This window comes from Dothidotthia symphoricarpi (genome assembly GCF_010015815.1).
Source record: "Dothidotthia symphoricarpi CBS 119687 unplaced genomic scaffold P153scaffold_16, whole genome shotgun sequence".
Classification (NCBI taxonomy): Eukaryota; Fungi; Ascomycota; class Dothideomycetes; order Pleosporales; family Dothidotthiaceae; genus Dothidotthia; species Dothidotthia symphoricarpi.
Genome location: NW_022985023.1, coordinates 902,840 through 924,216, shown reverse-complemented (window position 1 = coordinate 924,216; position 21,377 = coordinate 902,840). Strand labels below are relative to the sequence as shown.

Genomic DNA, 21,377 nt, shown 5'->3' with positions numbered 1-21,377 from the left:
GCCCACCACCTACCAAAGCGCAGCATCCTTGTCAAATCGCACCAGCTCTTTGCCTCCGTCCTCGACATCCTTCCGCGCCTTCATGCGCATGTAGAAGATAGGGCAATCTCGCGACGAACAAATAACTTCACAGTGAATACTCCCTTGACAGCGCTGACATTGCGTCCAGAGGCGCGAAAATCGTACTTCCAATTCACTGACCTTGCTCAGCGTTTTCTGGTACAGCTCGCCAATTCGAGGGCGACAGCTCTCGCAGACCGCGCCCTCCCTCTCGTGCGTAGCAGTCAGTGGCTTCTTGCAGCCCATGCACGTTTGCGTCTTCTTGGCGAACTTCATGAGGCCACCCATGGTAGGCACGGCGACGGAGATTGTGCGTGTGTGCTCGCCTGTAAGAAGCGAATTGGCTTTCTTTTCGCCAAGAATAGGCTCGAAAATTCTGCCAAGTGGCTTCGCAAGCTGATTGTCAAGATAATATCTTGTGTCGATAGGGAGGTTGTTCTCCAAGACGAAGATGGGATCTTCCGACTTTTCATAGTTTTTGGAGCCGCTTGCACCTTTAACCATGACATATGCGACACGATCACCTAAAGCAGGGGCAGAACCGGCGTCGCGCTTCCTCATACGTTCAGCAAGCTCAACGTGTGCTTGTTTGTTCGTGTAACTGCTCTTGTTTTCCTTGATATCCTTGTTTTCCTTGCCATCGTTGGCGTCTTCTGGAGCGAGCGTCTTGGTGAGTGCCTTGGTGATGACAAGGTTGGACATGTCAACCTTGTTCTGCAGGAGGTCGGAGATGGTGTCCTTGACAAATCTGATCTGCGTGAGCGGGTAGACACAAGAGAGATGCAGCAAACTTACTCTTGCGCACCATCTGGATCTTGGTCGATCAGTAACATGCGGAGTGAGGTTTCAATGACTGTTTGCACTAGACGACAATTGTCTCGACGCACAGTCTCAATACCCTTAGTGTCCATCTTATCCCAATTGTCGGGATTTGTCCAGTAGAGACCAGCATAACGCTTCTTGTTGATGAGTAGGTAAGGAAAGTAGACTTTCTCAAACTCTAGTTTGATAGGCTTGATAAACTTCGAGGAGACGTAGTCTGCGGCTTCTTGTCCAAGTTTCATGGACTCGGCAAGGTCAGATGTGCCGAATTTTACCATTACCGAGTCCGTGTCACCGTAGATGACTTCTGCGTCGTGACTGTATCCGTTCGCAATGTTGTATTTCGCCTCGACTTCTGCCTTCGTCTTCTCAATCATCTGGCGACCGAAGCTGGTGGTACTACTAGCGATCGCAACACAGGGTAGCTTTCCGTTAGTCGCACCCGTGAGACCATAGACGGAGTTTGCAGTGACCTTCAAAGCCAGCTGACGACCATTGAGCACAGCCTTTTTGAATGGATCTGTCTCAGTGGCCAGCTCTCTCTTCGCCTTCTTACGTGCACTCAACACTTCTTCCAAGATCTCAGATAAAAGTCCCTTTCGCGTTTTGACAGTGCAGAACATGTCGCCGTTCGGTGTTACGATATAGTCCTCATCTTTCTTCATCTTGAGTTTCTCCACTGTTTGTCTGTCGAGCCAGGTCGTATAGCAAAGGTTGTGCGCTTGCATGATACTGGGATACAGGGAGGCAAAATCGAGAGTTGCGACCGGTTGCTTGTAGTAACCACGCTTCGGTTCAATGACTGTTGCGCCTTCGTACATATCCCCGCTATCTCCTTGGTTCGGAAGGTCAGGACAGATAAGTTGGTGATCGAGAGCTTTTCGAAACAACTGGCTGATAAACCTGATTTGTTGCCCTCGTGCAAGAAGATAGTTGAAAGGCACACCTGTCACTCTAGCCAACTCCGTGTAGTTGACCAGACACATAAGCTTGTCTAAAAGTCGCTGCGGCAGGTACGCATCCTTGAGACAATACACTGCCAATCGTCGTCGCGAATTGGCGTCACCATTGTATAGTTCGGTAATCATGCTGTGATGTACGTCTTCTTTCTGTTCTTTTAGAAAGTGCGCACAGACGGAGTTGAGAGTATAGCTTCGAAGCTGATGGTCGCGCTGAATGAGCAGCAGCAAATCTAGTTGAAGACGTCCGTTGGTGTTGGTGGTCTTCATATCTCGGCTTCCCATCTGCTTGCTAGAAAAAGTTGAAACAGCTACTTTCGACTGTGTTGTTTGGAGACGCGACCAGTAAGGAAACTTCTGCAGTTTGAGATGTCTCGCTCTATCTAGTAAGTATGGAAAGTCGAAGTTGGAGATGTTGTAGCCAATGATGACATCGGGGTCTACTTCTTCAACGAAGTCGCGCCACTTCATAAGCATCTCTCCCTCGTCCTGAAAAGAAAAGACTTGCGTCGCAACAATCGGACTAACTGTGTCCATGCAAAAGACGTTCCTTACAAAAGGTTTCTCTTCGCCAAACCTGGTGACCACGTTTGCAATCTGAATGACGGGATCCACATGTGCTTCGGGAAAGATACCCTTGCGACCAGCGCATTCGATATCGAAAGAAAGAATGCGGAGCGGTGCAATCTTTGAGTATTCTCCATCTGAAGGGTGAGCGACCAGGTCGGAGTATTGGATTTGGGCTTCGATTTGGCAGTTCGAATGTCGATCGCGAGAATCGATAATCCTATACTTGCCAGCGGGTGCTTCAACCCACGACATGCCAGCAATCTAACTATTTAGCAGTACTCGTTCCTAGCAATGGAGTGAGGCTTACCTTAGTATCGATCATGAACCTTAGCACGTAGGCAATATTGTCAAATGTCAGGATCCCGTCTGCACTGGCTGGCCAGCGCTGTTGCCAGTTGGCGTTTCCTTTCTGGACCAACATCCGCACTCTGTTGATGAGCTTGGGGTCGCTGACCGTAATCTTCAGGTATGGGCTCTTCTGATTTCCTTGGAAACGCAGTATATTCTCCCTCATGGTCATCTGCACCGAGTCTATTACGGGCGAATACTGGCTAAACTGCTTCTGACATTCATTCTCGAGGTATAGTCTGTAGGGCGCGCAATCCTCCTTCTGGAAGTTTATGGGCGCAGCAACGTAAAAGTAGTGAAGGAAGCCGGTGACGTGAAGGAGGACGGAGTGGCCGTTCTAAAACCCGCATGATTAGCTAGTACTGATGTAGTATGCGACGCTCCTACCTCTGTCACCCCAAACAGCTTGACTGTTGTTCTACCTCCATTCAGCACGCCCTCCTCAGCCTCGATCTGCTGAAAGACGACTTTGTGTGTCATCTCGCTGAAGTCCTCCGGCAGTGATGGCCGCTTCCATTGCTGGTCCCTTTCTGCGTTGTTCTCCTTTAGCGCCCCCATGTCCTGCGTCATTTTCTCCAGTGTCTGTTCGAACTGGCTCGGTGCCACCTGGCTCGAGTTGAATGAGCTGTGAGCCATCTTCACTGGCGGCCCTCGCTTGCTGGTGCCATTCTCGAATTTGATCTTCTTCGATGAGCGGGGGGAAGCCAGTACATTTGCCCGGCCAGTCGAGGCTTCGGTGAGGACTCGCTTTGCTGGTGTTTTAGCGACAGCAGCTGGCATCTTGAGTCAATTGCAGGCCAGGTTCGAGGATGAGTGGGGTATGTTGAGGGAGGCGGGCGATGATGTTGTTGTGGAGTGAAGTGGATTGGAGTGGACGCGGAAAGTGCATTGGAGACGCGTCGGAAGGCGCGTTATCCCTGTACATCAGCCTTGGCGCAGGCTTATCACATCATACTAACTCAGACATCTGCATAAGTTCGACAGCTACGTCTTAGTTGTAAATGCTCGAACATCTCAAATTCTCTTATCGTTTAGATGGGTTCTAAACGCGTTGGCAGTGCAAGGATGTGTAGCGGTTGTTACGCAGGAGAGCCCATAGTCGAACTGAAAGCAGGCTGACTCATATCACACATCACCAGAAATGAAGTTCTCGTTGCATAGCTTGCTTTGTCGGATGTTGGGTCACGCGGATTATGATCCATCGAACGAAGATTGTATCACGGGAATATTCGGCTTATGTAACGTCGTCATAGTATTTTAATCATCGGAAGTTTATCCTCGCAACATCACTTTCCATTTCTGTTTGCGGCTATCACACCTATACCAAACATAGGCCTTTCTTTGACTTGAACATGGCAGCACAGCAAGATAAGATCATCATCTCCCCGATTGAAAATGCCCAAGATCTCAGACAAGCAAATCACTGCATCTCCGAAGCCTTCGGTCGTCAGACCCAAGATGCTATCTGGAAATGCATAAATCCAGGTTGGGAAACCGCCGAGGGATTAGAGATCAACTCCCAAAAATTGATCAAGCGTTGGCAGAGTATCACCACAAACAATGAGGGCAAGCCTAACACCATCTTTCTGAAGGCCACGTTACCTGATCCAGAAAAGACAGGAGAGAGAAAGGTCGCTGGTTTGGCTATATGGCAACAATTGTCAATTCTTGAGGGATACGGCGATCCATTCACAGGTGACATCAGCGAAGAAATCGCAGGCTTCAACGAGAAAGAAAAGCGCTTCGCAACACAAATGTTCCGATCATTATACAAACGCCGCATCGAATATCTAAAACAGATTTCGTCGCCGAATTCGGAGCGCAAACCTCCCGCCATTTTCGTTCTCGATCTCTGTGCGGTTGATCCAGCATTTCAGCGTCGTGGTGTTGCGAGCATGTTGGTGGAGGTCGGGCTTGAGGAAGCCAAGAAAAGAGGCAATCTAGAATGCACGACAGAGGGTAGCGCTATGGGAAGAGCGGTATATCGAAGACTGGGCTTCAAGGACGAAGGTACTGGCGACATTGTATGGGAAGTGGATGAGGAGTTTCAGGCGAGAGACAAGCCACCGAACGTTTTCTTGAGGACTGGTGCGTGAATGGGTAGCGGAGCCGCAAGTCTACGTGACAGTCGATATTTTGAAAGATCGCTGGAAACCGCCACAAGTACGTAAGACGATAGCCAGTATCGAACAAACTTTGGCTATCAACGCGTCTGCGCGGTCGTCTCCGCCACCGCTCGAGATACACGTCTCCACAAGTCTTTGCTTGTTGGGGAAGGTGGGATGATGAGCTCGGTGCAGTGGGGTATTCAGCTCCAACAGCCCCGCCAGGGTCAAGAGCTCCAAAGACAGCCCCCTCTCTCACTATCGATTCTACTTCTACTACTTCTGCTACTTGTGTTCTTTTCACCCCTTGCTAAGACCGCTTACGCACCCGCCACAATGCCTATCGTTGACATCCACACCCATGTCTACCCCCCAAAATACATGGAGCTGCTACGCTCGCGCACGACAGTCCCCTACGTACGAACATTTGAAGATGCGCCCGATTCCGCACGACTGATCATTCTCCCTGGCGAAGATGACCCAGCTACACCCTCAACCTCGCGCGGCCGTCCAATCGGCTCGGAATACTACGACATCAAAGAAAAGATAGCCTTCATGGACCTACACAACATCGACAAATCTGTCATCTCATTGGCAAACCCGTGGCTCGACTTCCTGCGCGCTGAAGAAGCAGGCCAAGCGGCGAAGGAAATCAACGACGACGTTAATGACCAGTGCTCTCAGTATCCGGGGCGACTCTATTTCTTCGGCACGCTGCCCTTATCTGCGTCAACAGAAACTATTGTCGCAGAGATCGAGCGCCTAAGCACACTCAAGTACGCGCGGGGCGTTATCCTAGGCACCTCCGGGCTGGGCGATGGACTCGATGATACGGCCTTGGATCCTGTTTACACAGCACTACAAAAACACCAACAACTCATCTTCCTGCACCCGCACTATGGCCTTCCTGCCTCCGTCTACGGGCCCCGAGCGAGTGAATACGGACACGTACTTCCCCTCGCGCTCGGTTTCCCCCTCGAAACGACAATTGCGGTTACTAGGATGCTATTGAGTGGTGTGTGGGACCGGTTCACAGGATTGAATGTCTTGCTTGCGCATTCCGGCGGTACGCTGCCATTCCTGGCTGGAAGAATAGAGTCTTGTATCTTGCATGACGGTCATCTCAAAACGCATGGGGGGACGGACAAGAGGAGGGACGTATGGGAAATTTTGAAAACAAACATCTACCTTGATGCGGTCATCTACTCATCCGTAGGCCTGAATGCTGCGGTTGAGGCTTCAGGGTCTGATCGACTGCTGTTTGGTATGTTGTTTTCATTGTGACGACAGGGCATGTGACGCTAACATAGCATAGGTACCGATCATCCCTTCTTCCCACCTCTGGAGACAGATGCAAAAGAGTGGCACAGCGTGAATACCAACTACGGCGCCATCTCCAAAGCGTTTACGGGTGACGACAAAAAAGCGCAGGATGTGCTTGGTGGCAACGCAATACGGATACTGAAGTTGGACTCGTAGATTCTGCAGAACCATAGTTTAATTAACACTATCCCTTCGTCCAAGCGCCCGGGCTTTAACCTACGCATATCGTTGTGGTGGATGTATATGGAGCGAGACATGCTGGCACGTCTTAGTTTGAGTCTCCTTATTATACTATCAACACATGCGAAACATTTTAAGCAGGTGCAGAACATTCCATTAGCTGGAAACCACAACAGATGACCAATCTTGGAATTATCCTGGCGCTGCAGGGAAGCTTGGCCACCTACAAAGGTACTGTCGGCGAGGCAATCAAGTATCCGCCGACTCGGATCCCAGACCCTCAGATCTGATGATGACGTCGAAGATTCGCGAGACGCGATGCGCGATGATATGCATAAGACAGCCTCAGCCTCAATCTCAACTTCGATTCAAAACCAAGTTCCGATCGTGATATCAAAAGTTTTCCCGTTCACAGATTGGGGCTACGGATCAGTATTACAAATGGCCAGATGCGGTCCGCAGTTCAAGTAACAAACTATTCTGTATGTTTACACATCGAACGTTGCTGATTTTCCCCGCCGCCGTCTCTCGTGATGGTATGTATCACACCGCACCAATTGCTTTAGTTTGTGTAGACGCGAACTCGCGAATTAGCAAGGGCATACACGTGTCGTGAGGTTGAGGTAATCTCTTGGTAGCTCTACGACCAGGTGTTTTGTTGTATCACGAATCGCATGGTTCTGACGCTAGGGTAGCCAGCATGCTGTTTGTTATTGTACCTATTCGTCATCCCATTCGTGAGACCAAGAACGAGTGACCAGATGGCGGCTCCCGACGACCCACATACGGCGGTAGACTGACGGCACATCTGCATGGGAGATATTTCTGTTACGTTTCCAGCCTCCACAATGCGACTTGGCAGTGGTTTCCGATGGCGGAGGCGGGGCAAGTAGTGGGGCAACTCTCCATCTTTACAGACCCTCCCCATTATCGTTCGCAGCGGTGACAACCAAGGCGAAGTTTACGGTATGAGTGGGTTGTGTTTTCTTCCGGCCTCGCTCTGAATGATGAGAACTATGCCTGTATGTCAATGATAGGACATGCATGCGAGACAATCAAGAAAACAATATTGCAAGTTAAGACGCTGCAGGATAAGGACGAGAAGAATACAACAATCATAGTCTTACAGCAAGTGTAGCAATGTTCGATCGTTTTGTTGCTGACGCGCTCATGTCTATTGTAGGGCACGGTCCTTAAGTCGGACTAGCTCGGCCGTCCGAGAGGCTGTTATCTAACTTATCGCGCTCATGCATCCCACCCATAAGTCACACCCACCCCAATCATGCATTTGATAGTGACTCCCTGGCGCGCTTGTGCTCGTATCGGGTCATCCGCGTCTGTCGGGGGGATCGATCTGCGTGTCTGGAAATGCATGTCGCGGCCGGTGACGCTTGGGTAGGTCTTGACAGCATGAGCTAGGTGTCTGTATGGGACTGTCGCCTATTGTCTCTTCTTGCTTCCATCATTCCCTCTTTCTCCTTCTCTCTTGGTTTCTGCACTGTGTGAGTCGCGTTTGATCATAACCTTGCTTGTCTCCCTGCGGTCTGCTTATCGAGTCTTGCGTTGATAAACCATCGCCCACGTCAGCGCGTCGGCGCCTACTACGAATCGTGGTGTCAACTCAGTTGGCGTAAGCGTTGGAAATCCAGCGCCTCGAACATCAACAGTGTTTACGCTCACACGTCAGTTGCAGTTTAGCTTTCAACTGCGCCTGGTGGGTGTACCTGACCCTTCACCTGAGTACCGCACCTGACCTCGCATCCACAGGTCATTCCGTGCAACAGAACACGAGGAGGGGTTTACAGAGAGCGGACAAATACCGATCTCACCGCATCACAACTGAGCCGAAGTGTCGCAGCAGTCAGGAGCTCTTTATAAACACCGTCGCCCGTGCTTACCGCGCCTGTACACGTGTACGGCTCTACCCTACCATGCCGCCCTATCTCTCGCCCTTCCGCGTAGTCGAACCTTCCTTACCAGCACATTGCGAGCCTGCCAACGAATTTCTACGAATTTTGTCAACAACGTTCCACACTTGCGTACCCACGAATCTCGCGTTTGTCAGTACACTGCTTGGAACATGCAGTATCATATCATGGCTCTTCGCACAATTGCCGCAGATATACAAGAATCATAAGCTCAAGTCGACATCGGGGCTCAGCGCCTTTTTTCTGACGGAGTGGTTGCTGGGTGATATTACAAACTTGTTGGGCTGTCTGTTTACCGGCCAAGCGAGTTGGCAAATTATTATCGCTGGATACTACGTCTTTGTGGACTGCTGTCTGTGCGCACAATGGGTGTGGTACGAGCTGTTGCATCATGGAAGGCCACTGCGCCCGATTTGGGGACGTTGGAGGAGTGGAGAAAACGATAATGCTGACAATGGGACACCTGGAATGTATGAGGTGGTCAAGGGCAGCACCGCAAGCACAATCCCAGCTAGAGAAGCGCCTGAAGACTCGAGCAACCAGAAGAGCTCACCGAAAGCCACGCTTGTTAATACGCCGCCTCGCTCAAACCCCATGAACGCATTCCGTATGCCAAATTTTGCTCGCTCACCCAGTGGCTCAAAAGAGCCGTGGCAAGAGACGCTTTCCCCAGGCACAGCGTCAAATCGAAACATCCGCCGCGTAGCCGCTTCGAGTTCCCCTATGCCCTCACCGAAGACTGTTCTCTACATCTCCCTCCTCTTCGCCGTCCTTGCCAACCCCTCGATCGCAACACCAGTTTCACCGTTTGCTCCCACCCCCTACAACGTTCACGCCCTCTCCACACAGTCCACATATACGACCCTCTCCGCCTCTGAAGTTGCGGGCAAAGTCTTCTCTTGGATGAGCACATTTCTTTATCTCGGTTCACGGATCCCGCAACTGTACAAAAATCAGATCCGCAAATCAACGGCCGGCCTCTCGCCCGCGCTCTTTGTAGCAGCCTTTTTCGGGAACCTATTCTATTCATCGTCCCTTCTGGCGAACCCTTGCGCTTGGTACGACTACGCGCCTGGCGAAGGTGCCGGCTGGGTAGGTCCTGCGGGCAGCGTACGCTCCGACTGGGTTCTCCGCGCGGCACCATTCTTCCTCGGCGCGGCTGGTGTGCTCATCATGGACGCAGCAGTCGGTCTACAATTCTACTTGTTCCGCGACAACGAAACGCGCGGACGGTCTCGTGCACAGTCTGATGAAGTCATCGTCACTGTCGACGACCACGGGAAGCAGACGCGACGACGCATGCACTGGCGACGTGTGAGTGGCTGGATGCGCGGATGGGCGCCTTCGGTCAGCGTGGCTGCGACGCCCAACTCCAGTCGTGCTGCTACACCTGTCGCGTCCAGTCCGAACCCGAGTCCCAGCTCGTCATCGAGCTCTCAGTCGAGTGCAAGTAAGAGCCAGAGCATCCCTATCCAAGGGCAGGGTGGTGCATTGGACGAGGCGAGGGCGCTGTTGGGTATGGGTTCGGGGCGACAGGCGAGTCCGAGGAGCTACGGCGCTGTGATTGGATCGCCGCGGTAGCTCTTTGTGTAATGCATAACATGGGGGCGTTGGATGGCACTTGATTTGGAGCGTGCGATAGATTGTATATTGCGCTCTTACGAATCAGTACTGTTGTATATGGGGATGGTATCATGACTAGACGAAATTGAGAAATTTTCTCTCTTCCTTCCTTCCTTCCTTCCTTCCCAGTCGACCAATGTACAGTAGTAGTTTCATACCAGTATCCATATATACTATACATCCTTGTGCATCCATCACGTTCAGAATCACACACATAGGCACGTAACCATGTCATGATCATGTCATGCCATGTCATATCATGTCATGTCACACCACTCCAGTAGTTAAGATTTCCACATTGCCTACTACAAAAAAGAGACGTGGCCTCTATCTAACCCATGCCGATGTTGAAACTCCCTCTTTTCGTCTATTCGAACAAACGCAAATCAGAACGGAAAACACACCAAACCAGGATCCAAAAGGCCAAACGCAAATTCTATACACGGCGGAAGGAGCTGCTGGACCACCAAAGAGATGGAAGAAAAGAGGGAAGGAAGAGAAGCTGGTATGTCGGACGAAGAAACCAGAAGCTGAATACACTATACTCTATACACGACATGGTCGTTGTCGTACAGAAAACCCTGGGACAAGGAACCGGGAACACAGTGGCTAGGAGAGAGAGAGAGAGAGAGTGTGTGTGTGTGTGCGTTAGACACGTGAGACGTCACGACCAAAGACCTTTGCTTTGGCCCAATCCATGAGCACGAGGATCCTGTTGCGGGTGCTGAAGCACATGCTGAGGTAGGCGCTGCGCCAGAAAATATACGTCACGGTGCCGCCGCTGGCAATGTTACCCGAGAACCACGAGATATCGGCCACGGCCTTTTCGGATCCAATGTAGGCAAGGGAGCCCTGGTGCGAGTACTCAAAAGGTCCAATCTGCTTCACCCTCCTGAGGCTCTTCTGCAAGCTCTTGATCTCCTCGAAAGCATGATTGCGCGTCTCTTTGCTGGGGGCCTTTTCCTGGACTTCCGAGAGCTCCTCGAGCTGGGACTCGATGTCCTGCGTCTTTGCCATTTGGTTGAACATGCGGGCGAGGAAGGCACCTTCTTGGGCGGCGACCTGGGCAGTGGGGGCGTAGTTGGCTACGGCGCAGTCGCCGACAGCCCACACGTTCTCAGTGCCCTTGACGACGAGGTACTCGTTGACGGCGAGGCCACGGCGCGAATCCTTCTGCGCGGGGATCTGGTTGATGAGATCCTTGACGAGGGGTCGGAGAGCGTTGCCGGTAGCCCACACCAGCAGGCCAAAGGGAATCTTCTCGAGCTTCTTCTTGCCGTCGGGCCCGACGGATTCAGCCTCGATGTACTTTTCCGTGACCCTCTTGACCATGGTCTTTGTCCGGATGGAGATGGTCTCCTCCTTGAACGTCTGCTCGGTGTAGTCGATGAGCTGCTTGGAGAACATGGGCAGGACGTTGGGCAGGGCTTCGACGAGGGTGACGCGGAAGTTGTCCTGGATCTCCGGGAGCCACTTCTTCAGGTCCGAGTGGAAGAAGTCCTGCAGCTCGCCAGCAAACTCGACGCCGGTAGGACCGCCGCCGACGACGACCATGTGCAGCAGGCGCTGCTTCTCCTCGTCCGACTGGTCCTTGAACGTGGCCGACTCGCAGCAGTCCATGATGCGGTTGCGGATGCGCTGGGCGTCGCCGACCTCCTTGAGGAAGAGGCCGTTCTCGCGCACACCGGGGATGCCTGTTCGAGTTAGCGGTGCTGCGGCAGGCAGGGCGGCGGGGGAGGGGGAGCGACGCACCAAACGTGGCATTCTCGGCGCCGACACCGACGACCAGCATGTCAAAGGGCACCTCGCTCTGGGCCATGTCGCCCTTGATGGGCGAGTCGTCGTTGATGTAGACGATCTTCTTCTCGTAGTCGATCTTGGTGGCCTCGGCCTCGTAGTAGGTGACGGAGGCCTTTTTGTGGCGCAGGAAGTTGCGGATGGGCTCCATGATGGAGCGGTGCTCGATGGTGCCGACGGTGCACGAGGGCAGCAGCGGGGTGAAGAGGAAGTAGTTGCGCGGCGACACGACGATGACGTTGTAGTTTTCCGTGTCGAGCTTCTTGAGCAGGGAGACGGAGCCCCATCCCGTGCCTGCGGCGTGTCAGCGTCGGCGCAGTCAGGGCGTACCGGAGGCGGCGTTGGCCCACTCACCTAGCACGACGAGCGTCTTCTTGCTCGGGTCCGGGGCGGGCTGGTCGCCGGGCGTGCGCGTCTCGTAGATGCCGTAGCCGACGTAGGCCAGGCTGGCCAGGGCGGATATCTGCGTGAGGCGCCATGTCCAGCGCAGCAGGCGGAACCTCCTGACTACCTTCGGCGGCTGGCTGCCCGTCGACTGCTGGCGGGTCGACTGGCGCAGCGCGATCTGGCACTGCGTCGGGCGCGACGCCCACTGTGCCCGCTGGGCGACGAGCGACGGGCGTTGTGTCGTGTAGGCGCGGCGGGCCTGGGAGAAGACGTTGGCCGCCGCAAAGGGCCGCAGGGGGGGCGCCATTCTATGGGGGGGTTGAGTTTATATAGATAAGAATATATACGTATATATGTATATGTCTTGAGCGGGTGTGACGCTGCCTGAGGAACGCCGCAATGGCAACTGCTGATGTCGGGTCGAGGGGCGGACAGAGGGAGGGTTGAGCGTCGACGGTCGACGGGCGAGTGCTAACTTTTTCGCTGCAGAGCCTATGACGAGCTAGAAGCTAAAACAGCTACGGCAGGGATAACGAGATAAGCATCTTCCCATTACACCACGCTTTTGCCATTGTCCCACATACTTGATGACTTACACCACAAGGCCTGTCGTGGGGAGCGGCTGCCACGGTGACAAGTGAGGAGAAAAGAAGGGTATATTCACGCATTTTCCATCTACATCTAAAACGCCCCCGGAATGCATTCACCTCACCCGCCAAGCCATGCAGCTACATGCCCCCCCCTCACCCGTCCATGGCCATCATGGTGTCGTCGCCGTCAACCCCCACGGGCGCTGGCTCGGCGACGACGCCTCTCCCCCTGCCCTCGAGCAACTCCCTCCTCACCTCGGGGCTGATGCTCTTGTGGCCCCTTGTAAGCAGCAGGTCCAACATGGCTTCGCGCTGGTCCTCGGTGATGTCGTTTCTGTACCTCTGCGCAAAAGCAAGCAGACATTGATGCCAGATGACGGGCAGCTTGCCCGTGCCCCCTAGATGGCCACCCGCAGACTCCGTGTCCATGGCGTCACCTGAACTGGCGCCCACGGCGCGGAAGCGCAGGAAGTGGAAGACGAGGGCGTCGATGACCTTGTAGGGGAGCGCATACTTCTTCTCGAGCAGCGTCTTGATGAAGATGTTGCAGGGGCCGGCGGCGTCGGGGTCCGACGACATTTGCTCGGCGGCGATCTCGCAGAGGCGGTGGAGGGCAGCGGCCGAGTGCAGCACGGGGACCGAGACCTTGGCCACGACCGAGGCGACGATGACGGCCTCGCGTTGGGTGCATGTGCCGTCGATGAGCATGGGGAAGACGACGCCCTTGAAGAAGGCGCTGGGCTTGTACAGGGCCTTTTTCAGCGCGCTGTACATGTGCACGTTGAGCTTCTGGGTTTCGCGGATGTGGTCCTGCACGGCGGGGAGGAGCACCGTGTTGAGGAAGACCTGCGCCGTCTGCGGCTTGCCCGAGATGAAGATGCGCGTGGCGGCGTAGAAGGCGTTGGGCGTCCAGTTCTCGGGGCGGGTGATGGCGAGCAGCGTCTCCCAGGCGGGGATGCCCGGCAGGATCTTGAAGGGCTTGGGGAGCTTGCCGCTCTTGTAGCGGCTGAGGATGAGGCCGATCTTGGAGTAGACCTCGACGACCTTTGCGGGCAGCTCAATGGCATCCTCTGGGGCGCCGCCGCCCTGGATCTCCCGGCGCTCCTCGGGCTGCGCTGCCTCGGCCGCGGCGATCTTGTCGAGGATGAGGGCGGCGAGATCTGTGCCCGGCCCAGACGGCGGCGCCTGCTCGCCCGGCCACTGGATGGGGTTGTCGTCTGTGGGGATGAACTTGTTCCACGCCGCCAGGTCGTCGGCGTCAATCTCGACGTCGTCCACATGGTCGTCGTCGTCGCCCCAGGCCTCGTCGTCGTCCAGACCCTCTAGCCCGTCGGCAGCGGCATCATCATCGTCGTCGTCGTCGCCCAGGCGCGTCTCAAAGGCGAAGGCGGGATTCGCGCCCGGTGGCCGCCGCGCATCCTTCTCCCTCTCGTCCTCCTCCTCGAGCTGGCGGCCAATGTCCAGGATCTTGCGCGAGCTCTTGGAGTCGACGTAGCCCAGCTCGGCCTCGGCGTCGTCGCGGGAGCGCTTCTGGCGCTTGGCCGACTTTTGCTTGTACGGGTCCGAGGGGGCGTATTCCTCGGCGAGGGGGTTGTGGCGCTGCTCGCGGCCGCCCGGCGACTTTGCTGCTTTGGGCATGTTGCTGCCGTGCGACTGACAGTGTGGTGGGCGTCGAGGGCGTCGAGGGCGTCGCGTGGTGTGGTGGTGCCGTGGTGCGGTGCTGGGCGGGTGCATGGCGGGCCAGTAAAAAAAGTTGGTGGGGTTGGCGGGTGCGGGTCGAGTGGCCTGCCGTAGCCCGCGTCCGTGTCTGCTCATCGACAGCGCCCACCGCGTCCTGACCACCGCGACCATGGCCGACCACTCGCGCTCCAGCACGCCGTCGCTCGCGCTGCCCATGCGCCGCCCGCTCGACGAGGACCACGCCCCGACCGTCTCGTCGCCGCTCAACCCCAACCCCACCGCCGGCGCCGATGCCGCCGCCCGCGCCCGCCCACGCCCGCCGCCGCGCGAGCAGCGCGAGCAGCGCGAGAAGAAGGAGACGCTGAAGAAGCGCGAAGCCTCGGCCAGCACCCGCGCCTCGACGCCCAGCGCCGCCGCCGCCGCCTCCAAGGCCAAGAAGCCGCCGCGCCCGGCCGCCGACTCGCCCATGCGCTACTCCATCCCCGAGCCCAAGGCCTCCGACTACGACGCCCCCCGGGACGGCCTGCTGCTCCCGCACGAGCCCGCCGCCCTGTACGCCCCCGACGGCCGCGCCGAGCTGCGCAAGCCGCACGACCACGCGTGGAACAAGCGCGGCTACAAGTACACGCACTGCGTCGCCGACCCGCTCTTCCGCCACAAGCAGTACTACCGCCAGAGCGACTCGCGGCCCTACGCCCCGCGCATGAGCCACGAGGACTCGGACAAGTGGTTCCACTTCGACGACAGCGCCACCATCGTCACCCAGGAGAAGGGCTGGCGCATGGGCCGCGGCAACGTCGTCGCGCGCGAGGGCCGCCTCTACTACGAGGTCAAGATCCTGCGCGGCATCCCCCGCGACCCCGACACCACCACCGCCGCCGACGCCAAACCAGGTCCCCACGTGCGCATGGGCTGGGCCCGCCGCGAGGCCCCGCTCGACGGCCCCGTCGGCTTCGACGGCTACAGCTACGCCGTCACCGACGCCCGCTTCGAGGCCCAGCACCGCTCGCGCGCCTCCAAGATCTTCACCCCGCTGCCCAAGGGCGCCAAGAGCAAGCACATGAAGGCCCGCCCCCCGCACGGCAAGCCCGTCCCCGTCGACTACCTCACCGACCAGCACATGCAGGAGGGCGACGTCATCGGCCTGGAGATCCAGCTGCCCTCGCTCGCCCTGCACCGCAAGGTCGTCGAGGGCATCTACAACCCGGCCGTCGACCTGGGCGACGGCTTCGACACGGTGAGCAACGCGGACCCCTTTGACAAGCCCGTCGACATCATCCGCGACCGCATCCCCGTCCCCTACAAAGGCAGCTTCTACTTCGAGCAGCTCGACTACCAGGTCACCAAGATGGTCGAGGCCTACCACGACCGCGGCCCGGTCCCCAAGATCCACCCCTCGCCCAACCACGAGGACGTCAGTGTCCGCTCCCTCCCCCACTCGCACATCAAAGTGTACAAGAACGGGCAGGAGGTCGGCATCGCCTTTGAGAATCTCCTCGCCTTCCTTCCCCCGGCAAGCGTGCCCTCTGTCGAAGCAGTCAAGGCCGGCGCCCGCACCGGCTTCGACGACGGCATGGTCGGCTACCTGCCCGCCATCTCCCTGTTCAACGGCGGCGTGGCCCAGGTCAACTTCGGCCCAGACTTCTGGTGCCCGCCTGCCGACCTGACCACCCAGCATGGGCCAGACACGCTCATGGATGGCAGCGACGCTGTCGAGGACCACGTCCCTCAAGGTCGGCGACTGCGAGCCATTGGCGACCGATACAAGGAGCAAATTGCCGAAGATGTCGTCTGGGACATTATCGATGAGGTTGACTTTTTCACACAGGACGGGGGCTGGGAGTACAAGGGTGAGGCGCCACAGGACGTGGCGGGCAAGTCGACGCCTAGGGCTCGCGGCTTTGCGAATCCCGATGACAACCTCGGTGTGGAAGTGGGCAAGAGGTACTGAGAGGACTCGTGTCCGGTGATTAGGCAATCGATACCCATTGTTTCTTGTCGTTACCCTATTTTTCTTCCTGTCAACCGGTGCCGTCATTTCATCCTGGTACACACGCCCTACCGTTCCGCTTGATGATGAGCTAGTCTGAACAAGGCAACGGCGAGAAAGTAGTGGGTCCGACATCGTACTTCAACATGCTTTCAACCTGTCGTCTGCAGTCGCACTTTACTCCCTGCCTTTCTAACCACATTTCACCTTGATTCATTTTGAGAATATATATCAAGTACTTTCGGCTTGGTATTCGATATCAAACATATTTCGACTCCCGCAACTCCCCACTACCCCGCAATGGACTCTTTACAGTTTCGCGATGCGGCAGACAAGGCCATTGACGAGAGTAAATGACAAACTTCAACCCCCCTTTTTCAAACAGCGAAACTAAAACCCTTCCCAGTTGCAACATACTACGACACTCTGGCAGAACGACCCGTACTTCCATCCGTTGCACCGGGCTATCTCCGCCCACTTATACCCTCTTCAACCCCCGAGAACGGCGAGCCATGGGACCAAATCCAAGCCGACATCGAACGCGTCATCATGCCGGGCCTGACACACTGGCAGCACCCTAAATTCATGGCTTTCTTCCCTTGCAACTCTTCTTTTCCCGCCATGCTGGGTGATATGTACTCCGGGGCCTTTAATGCTGCGGCTTTCAACTGGATTTGTTCACCAGCCATCACCGAGTTGGAAACCGTGGTGATGGACTGGGTAGCCAAACTAATTGCTCTGCCAGATGTGTATCTGAGTGAGGGCGAGGGTGGTGGCATTATTCAGGGCACTGCAAGTGAAGTCGTGCTGACTGCTCTTGTGGCTGCGAGGGAGCGGTTTATTCGTCGTCGACTTGCCGACATGCCTGAGGGCGAGGAAAAGATGGACAAGGCGGCGGACATGCGCGGAAAATTGGTCGCTTTGGGATCAGAACACGCACATTCTTCAACACAGAAAGCGGCCATGATTGCGGGTACACGTTTTCGCACTGTGCCTGCGCCCAGGGAAGCAGGATTCTCCGTCACTGCTGCTGCGCTGCGAAAAACAATCCAAGACATCCGCGCAAAAGGTCTCGAGCCATTCTACTTCACCGCCACACTGGGGAGCACCGCGACGTGTGCCGTCGACGATCTGGTGGGGATTGCGCTCCTGACCAAGGAATACCCAGATGTATGGATTCACGTCGACGCGGCATATGCGGGTTCGGCGCTGGTGTGTCCCGAGTACCAACATCTGTGTCCACCACTCGCGGCCTTTGATTCGTTCAACTTTAATCTGCACAAGTGGCTGCTTGTCAACTTCGACTGTTCGGCATTTTTCATCAAGAAGAGAAAAGACTTGATCGACACGTACAGCATAACCCCGAGCTATCTGCGCAACGACTACACCGAGAGTGGGCTTGTCACCGACTACAGAGATTGGCAAATCCCACTCGGACGCCGCTTTCGCAGCCTGAAAGTCTGGTTCGTCCTGAGAACATATGGCGTCAATGGACTGAGGGCGTTTATCCGAAATCACGTCCATCTAGGAGAGTACTTCCATGACTTGATCAAGTCGCGAAATGACATCTTCAGCGTTGTCACAAAGCCGGCGTTTGGACTCGTCACATTCCAGATTCATCCCACTTCGTCCATTGCTGCTGCTGGAATGGATCCGGCTTTCGCGTCCAACGCCGAAGCGCAACACCGCGAAGATTTAAATCTGGCGACAAAGCAGGTGTATGAGAAAATCAACTCAAAGGGCGAGTTCTTCCTCACAAGTTCAGTTGTCTGTGGCGTCTATCTCATTCGCGTCGTCAGTGCGTCGCTCAGTGCGGAGGAGAAGTATCTGAATATGGTCTTCGAGGCGCTGGTTGAGGCTGCTGAGGAGGGGCGAGTTTGAAGTTCTAATGAAGATGCAGAGTGAGAGAACTCGTCGCTTGTGTTGATACCCAAAAAGGGAATTCACCAGACAAATCAAACGCTCGGGTCCCGATGATTCCTTCAAACTTTCCGATCGACTGTAATTTACTTTTCGAAATCACGTCTGAACTTCTCTTCCAGCATGTAACCTCCTGATCGTAATCATAACGAGCCAAATTTGCGTAATCGATACAATTCTTAAAGTTTAACTTTCATCTCTTGAACCCTAGACGCAATCAGTGGTCAACAGTCTTGACCTGGTCTCTCACTGTCTATAAAAGGCCCCACCTGCTTGCCAGACTCTTCAAGTTGGATGTACTTCGAAAATCATTATAAAAGGTTAAACAACTGACACAGGAGGTTAAGCAGCATTATAATTCGATACTGCCTATGAATACAAGAAACTGGCTTCAGACATTGCGAATTGAACTATCATCCCTCTATGCATCTACGAATAAAGTGGCAACAACCTTTCTGCGCACTATCTGCTCTGCTTCGTCTGGCTTCTGCTCATGAAATGCCTACGGCAGTAGTCATGTCCATTAAAAACTTAAGTCATGGCCCGAAAGCGTCAGACGAAGCTGTCAATATATGCGCCGCCTACGAATCTGCACAGTCATCTGTATGCAATGGTCGGTTCACCAGTCAGGTGGAACCTGAAGTTCGTCCGAATCCTCGCCTGAGCAATCGCCTTCTTGTGCTTGTCCAATTGCTTCGTCAAGGTATGATGTGAATCGCAGATCGCGATGAAAATTGGCCGGGTTGAGCGTAGACTCCTGAGAGGAATCTACAACATCAGGGTAATCAGCTAATTGGCTGAGCATGGCCAGGTCTTGCGTCCCTAATATGAGTGCGTCTGGTTGTTGCAATTCTACGTCTTGCCTCTCACGATTTTGTTGTTCAGGTCCTGAACTTGATGCCTGACTCCTAACAGCCACGTCTATACCTCGCTTTAATGCTAGTACTAAGTTTTTCTTATCCTCCGGAGATTGCTGTACCTGGTGTTGGTTGTGTAACATGTTTCGGTTAAACATATCTTTCAACGTCCTTCTCTTTTTGAGTCGATCGTTCCGCAGTGGCTCGCAGTTAATAGTCTTCTGCTTGCCCTTGCCTTTAGCCAAATTGGTTTTCTCGACCTGCAGTCTCCTCAAATTCTCTATGAATAAATTCCATCAGTTTTCCTCCAGCCGTCGATGTTCCATCTTCTCAGCTTCATGAAGTTCGTTCTTCCATAACAAGGCCAGTTGGTGCGTCTCCAGAGATGCTTTCTCTTCTCTCTCTCTTGAATCCCTCTCTTCCCGCTCTCGCTCTTGCCTTTCCTATTCCTGCTGAAGTTCCTCCTCTCGTTGTTTTTCTTCCTTTCTCTTTGCCTCCTGTGACGTGTCTTCAGCATCTACTAGAGATTCCAGAGACCATCAGGTCAGTTCTTTAGCCGTCTCACAGTAATGAGGCCAATGTATGGCCTTTTTGTCAATCTTACAATTTTTGCACGTGAGATGTGCTTGAATCGCCACGTGCTTGAGTTTTGTAATCACCCATTGTACGCATAAATCAGCAGGCCAATTGTCGTAAAGTTAATGATTACTGCATTTTGTAACCAATTTCTGAACTACATCGACAAATTCTTGAAATCCGCAAGCTGGAAGTCGACGAAGGAAGCGGCGAAGAAATGCGAGCTCTCAATTACCCCACTCAGGACCGACAATGTCTATCAGCTTCGTTATCGCTTCTCGCCGCTTCTCCTTCCTTTGCAATTCAAATGGACACTTAATAGATAGAGAATGAAATAGCGCTGTATAGTCTATTCTAATCGTGCCGGCAGGTATGGACGGCAACACTGTGTTTTCCTCTTCGTCCGCGTTTTTCCAGCAGCCCGCTATAAATTCTTGTATATCCATTACTGCAGTAGTAGCGCAACTCAAGTGAGACCAATGCATGGCATCCGGATCTTGTAGACAAGTTACACAAGAGCGGATAGTAGCCTCTGTGCATTTCATGAGATCTAAGAACACGTTATTAACGGTTTCTTGGTGTTGTTCCATCAAAAGCGCTCCATGCTTGTCAATAGCGCTTTGGAACCATTCAACAACCTCGCTAAAGCTGCAGACAGGGGTGCGATAATAGATCTCTCGCAGAAGTTAAGCTCTTGGGGCGGTCAAATGTTCAACACCGATGATGTCACGGATGGAGGTTAAGGCGACGTCAATTTCTGAAGTACGTGCCACCTCTTGAGGGCAGAGCTCTGAGGAGGGGTGGTAGGTTAAATCATAGTCATCTTTGGAGGGTAACAGCAACTCTGAAGCTGGAAATTGCATACTGAAAGCTTGGTAAGATTGATGGAAAGTGGCAAAAGTGGCTTAGAGTGCTGATAAACGCTACTTCTTGATTACTCACAACACGGACCTTACGCTGCCACTCGTACCACCGGAGTAAGCCACGATTTCTCTAATCACGAGCAATACTAAATGCGTTAAAAAATAAGTACGATATTAAATCTAATAAAATAACTAAACGTTTATTTCTATTCTATACTTATACTAGAAATAATTTAAAATCTAATAGAGCTTCTAATCTAATAAAGTATAAAATAAGCTACTATTCTAGAGTCTACTATATAATACTCTAGATTCTAAACTACCTTCTTGTTAAGAATAGAGATTAATGTATTATATTCCTATTATATTTTCGTTATATATTTATTATTAGTACTTATTAGTTCTTATTATATATTTATACTAATTATAGTAACTAAAAGTTAACCTTATTATAAGTTATTAGCCTTTTACTTTTTATTACTATTACTATTTATTATAATAAAAATACTAATTTTCTAATAGCGTAGTATACAGCTTATAACTATATTTATTACAATATACCCTCTAGATTAATAGCGTTAGAATCTTATTAATTTGCCTTAAAGTATATTTTAAGGCGTCTAGGTTACTTATATATTAGTACTTTTATACACTACTTAGAGTAGGTAATAGTCTTAGGTTTAATAGAGGTTAGATTATAAGGCTTATTTTTGTATTACTAGACTACTTACCTATAGTTTCTTACTAAAGAAAAGATATATTTCAAGCTTACTAATAATATAGTTTTAAAAACCTAGGC

General features: G+C 53.3%; 7 protein-coding genes across 7 annotated transcripts; 4 read left to right on the top strand and 3 right to left on the bottom strand.

The window, feature by feature from the left end:
* Positions 1–9: 9 nt before the first annotated feature.
* P153DRAFT_297113 (catalytic subunit DNA polymeras-like protein delta) lies at positions 10–3,539 on the bottom strand (the record flags this gene model as incomplete). The annotated part of the gene is made up of 4 exons (XM_033664142.1): positions 10–808; positions 856–2,672; positions 2,719–3,096; positions 3,147–3,539. The coding sequence occupies 4 exons, from the start codon at positions 3,537–3,539 to the stop codon at positions 10–12; spliced, it is 3,387 nt and encodes a 1,128-aa protein (XP_033521378.1).
* Positions 3,540–4,111: 572 nt separating this feature from the next.
* Positions 4,112–6,671, top strand: P153DRAFT_321907 (uncharacterized protein; the record flags this gene model as incomplete). Its single annotated transcript, XM_033665161.1, has 4 exons — positions 4,112–4,847; positions 4,903–5,036; positions 5,180–6,128; positions 6,180–6,671. 4 exons carry the CDS (start codon positions 4,112–4,114, stop codon positions 6,341–6,343), a joined length of 1,983 nt encoding a protein of 660 aa, XP_033521377.1. The 3' UTR covers positions 6,344–6,671.
* Positions 6,672–8,298: 1,627 nt separating this feature from the next.
* P153DRAFT_297098 (uncharacterized protein) lies at positions 8,299–9,876 on the top strand (the record flags this gene model as incomplete). Its single annotated transcript, XM_033664140.1, has 2 exons — positions 8,299–8,902; positions 8,954–9,876. The coding sequence occupies 2 exons, from the start codon at positions 8,299–8,301 to the stop codon at positions 9,874–9,876; spliced, it is 1,527 nt and encodes a 508-aa protein (XP_033521376.1).
* A 271-nt stretch (positions 9,877–10,147) lies between these two features.
* P153DRAFT_369002 (FAD/NAD(P)-binding domain-containing protein) lies at positions 10,148–11,808 on the bottom strand. Its single transcript, XM_033668661.1, has one exon. It carries the CDS (start codon positions 11,680–11,682, stop codon positions 10,567–10,569), a length of 1,116 nt encoding a protein of 371 aa, XP_033521375.1. The 5' UTR covers positions 11,683–11,808; the 3' UTR covers positions 10,148–10,566.
* A 1,037-nt stretch (positions 11,809–12,845) lies between these two features.
* Positions 12,846–14,330, bottom strand: P153DRAFT_377894 (rRNA processing protein-like protein Bystin; the record flags this gene model as incomplete). Its single annotated transcript, XM_033669765.1, has 1 exon — positions 12,846–14,330. One exon carries the CDS (start codon positions 14,328–14,330, stop codon positions 12,846–12,848), a length of 1,485 nt encoding a protein of 494 aa, XP_033521374.1.
* A 211-nt stretch (positions 14,331–14,541) lies between these two features.
* Positions 14,542–16,323, top strand: P153DRAFT_296758 (Ash2-trithorax family protein; the record flags this gene model as incomplete). Its single annotated transcript, XM_033664109.1, has 1 exon — positions 14,542–16,323. One exon carries the CDS (start codon positions 14,542–14,544, stop codon positions 16,321–16,323), a length of 1,782 nt encoding a protein of 593 aa, XP_033521373.1.
* Positions 16,324–16,662: 339 nt separating this feature from the next.
* P153DRAFT_388300 (dopa decarboxylase-like protein) lies at positions 16,663–18,243 on the top strand (the record flags this gene model as incomplete). Its single annotated transcript, XM_033670741.1, has 2 exons — positions 16,663–16,711; positions 16,769–18,243. The coding sequence occupies 2 exons, from the start codon at positions 16,663–16,665 to the stop codon at positions 18,241–18,243; spliced, it is 1,524 nt and encodes a 507-aa protein (XP_033521372.1).
* Positions 18,244–21,377: the final 3,134 nt, after the last annotated feature.

Excerpts from the sequence above, each read along its gene's own strand:
- P153DRAFT_369002 (XM_033668661.1), bottom strand. The coding sequence starts at position 11,682 with ATGCCACGTTTGGTGCGTCGCTCCCCCTCCCCCGCCGCCCTGCCTGCC.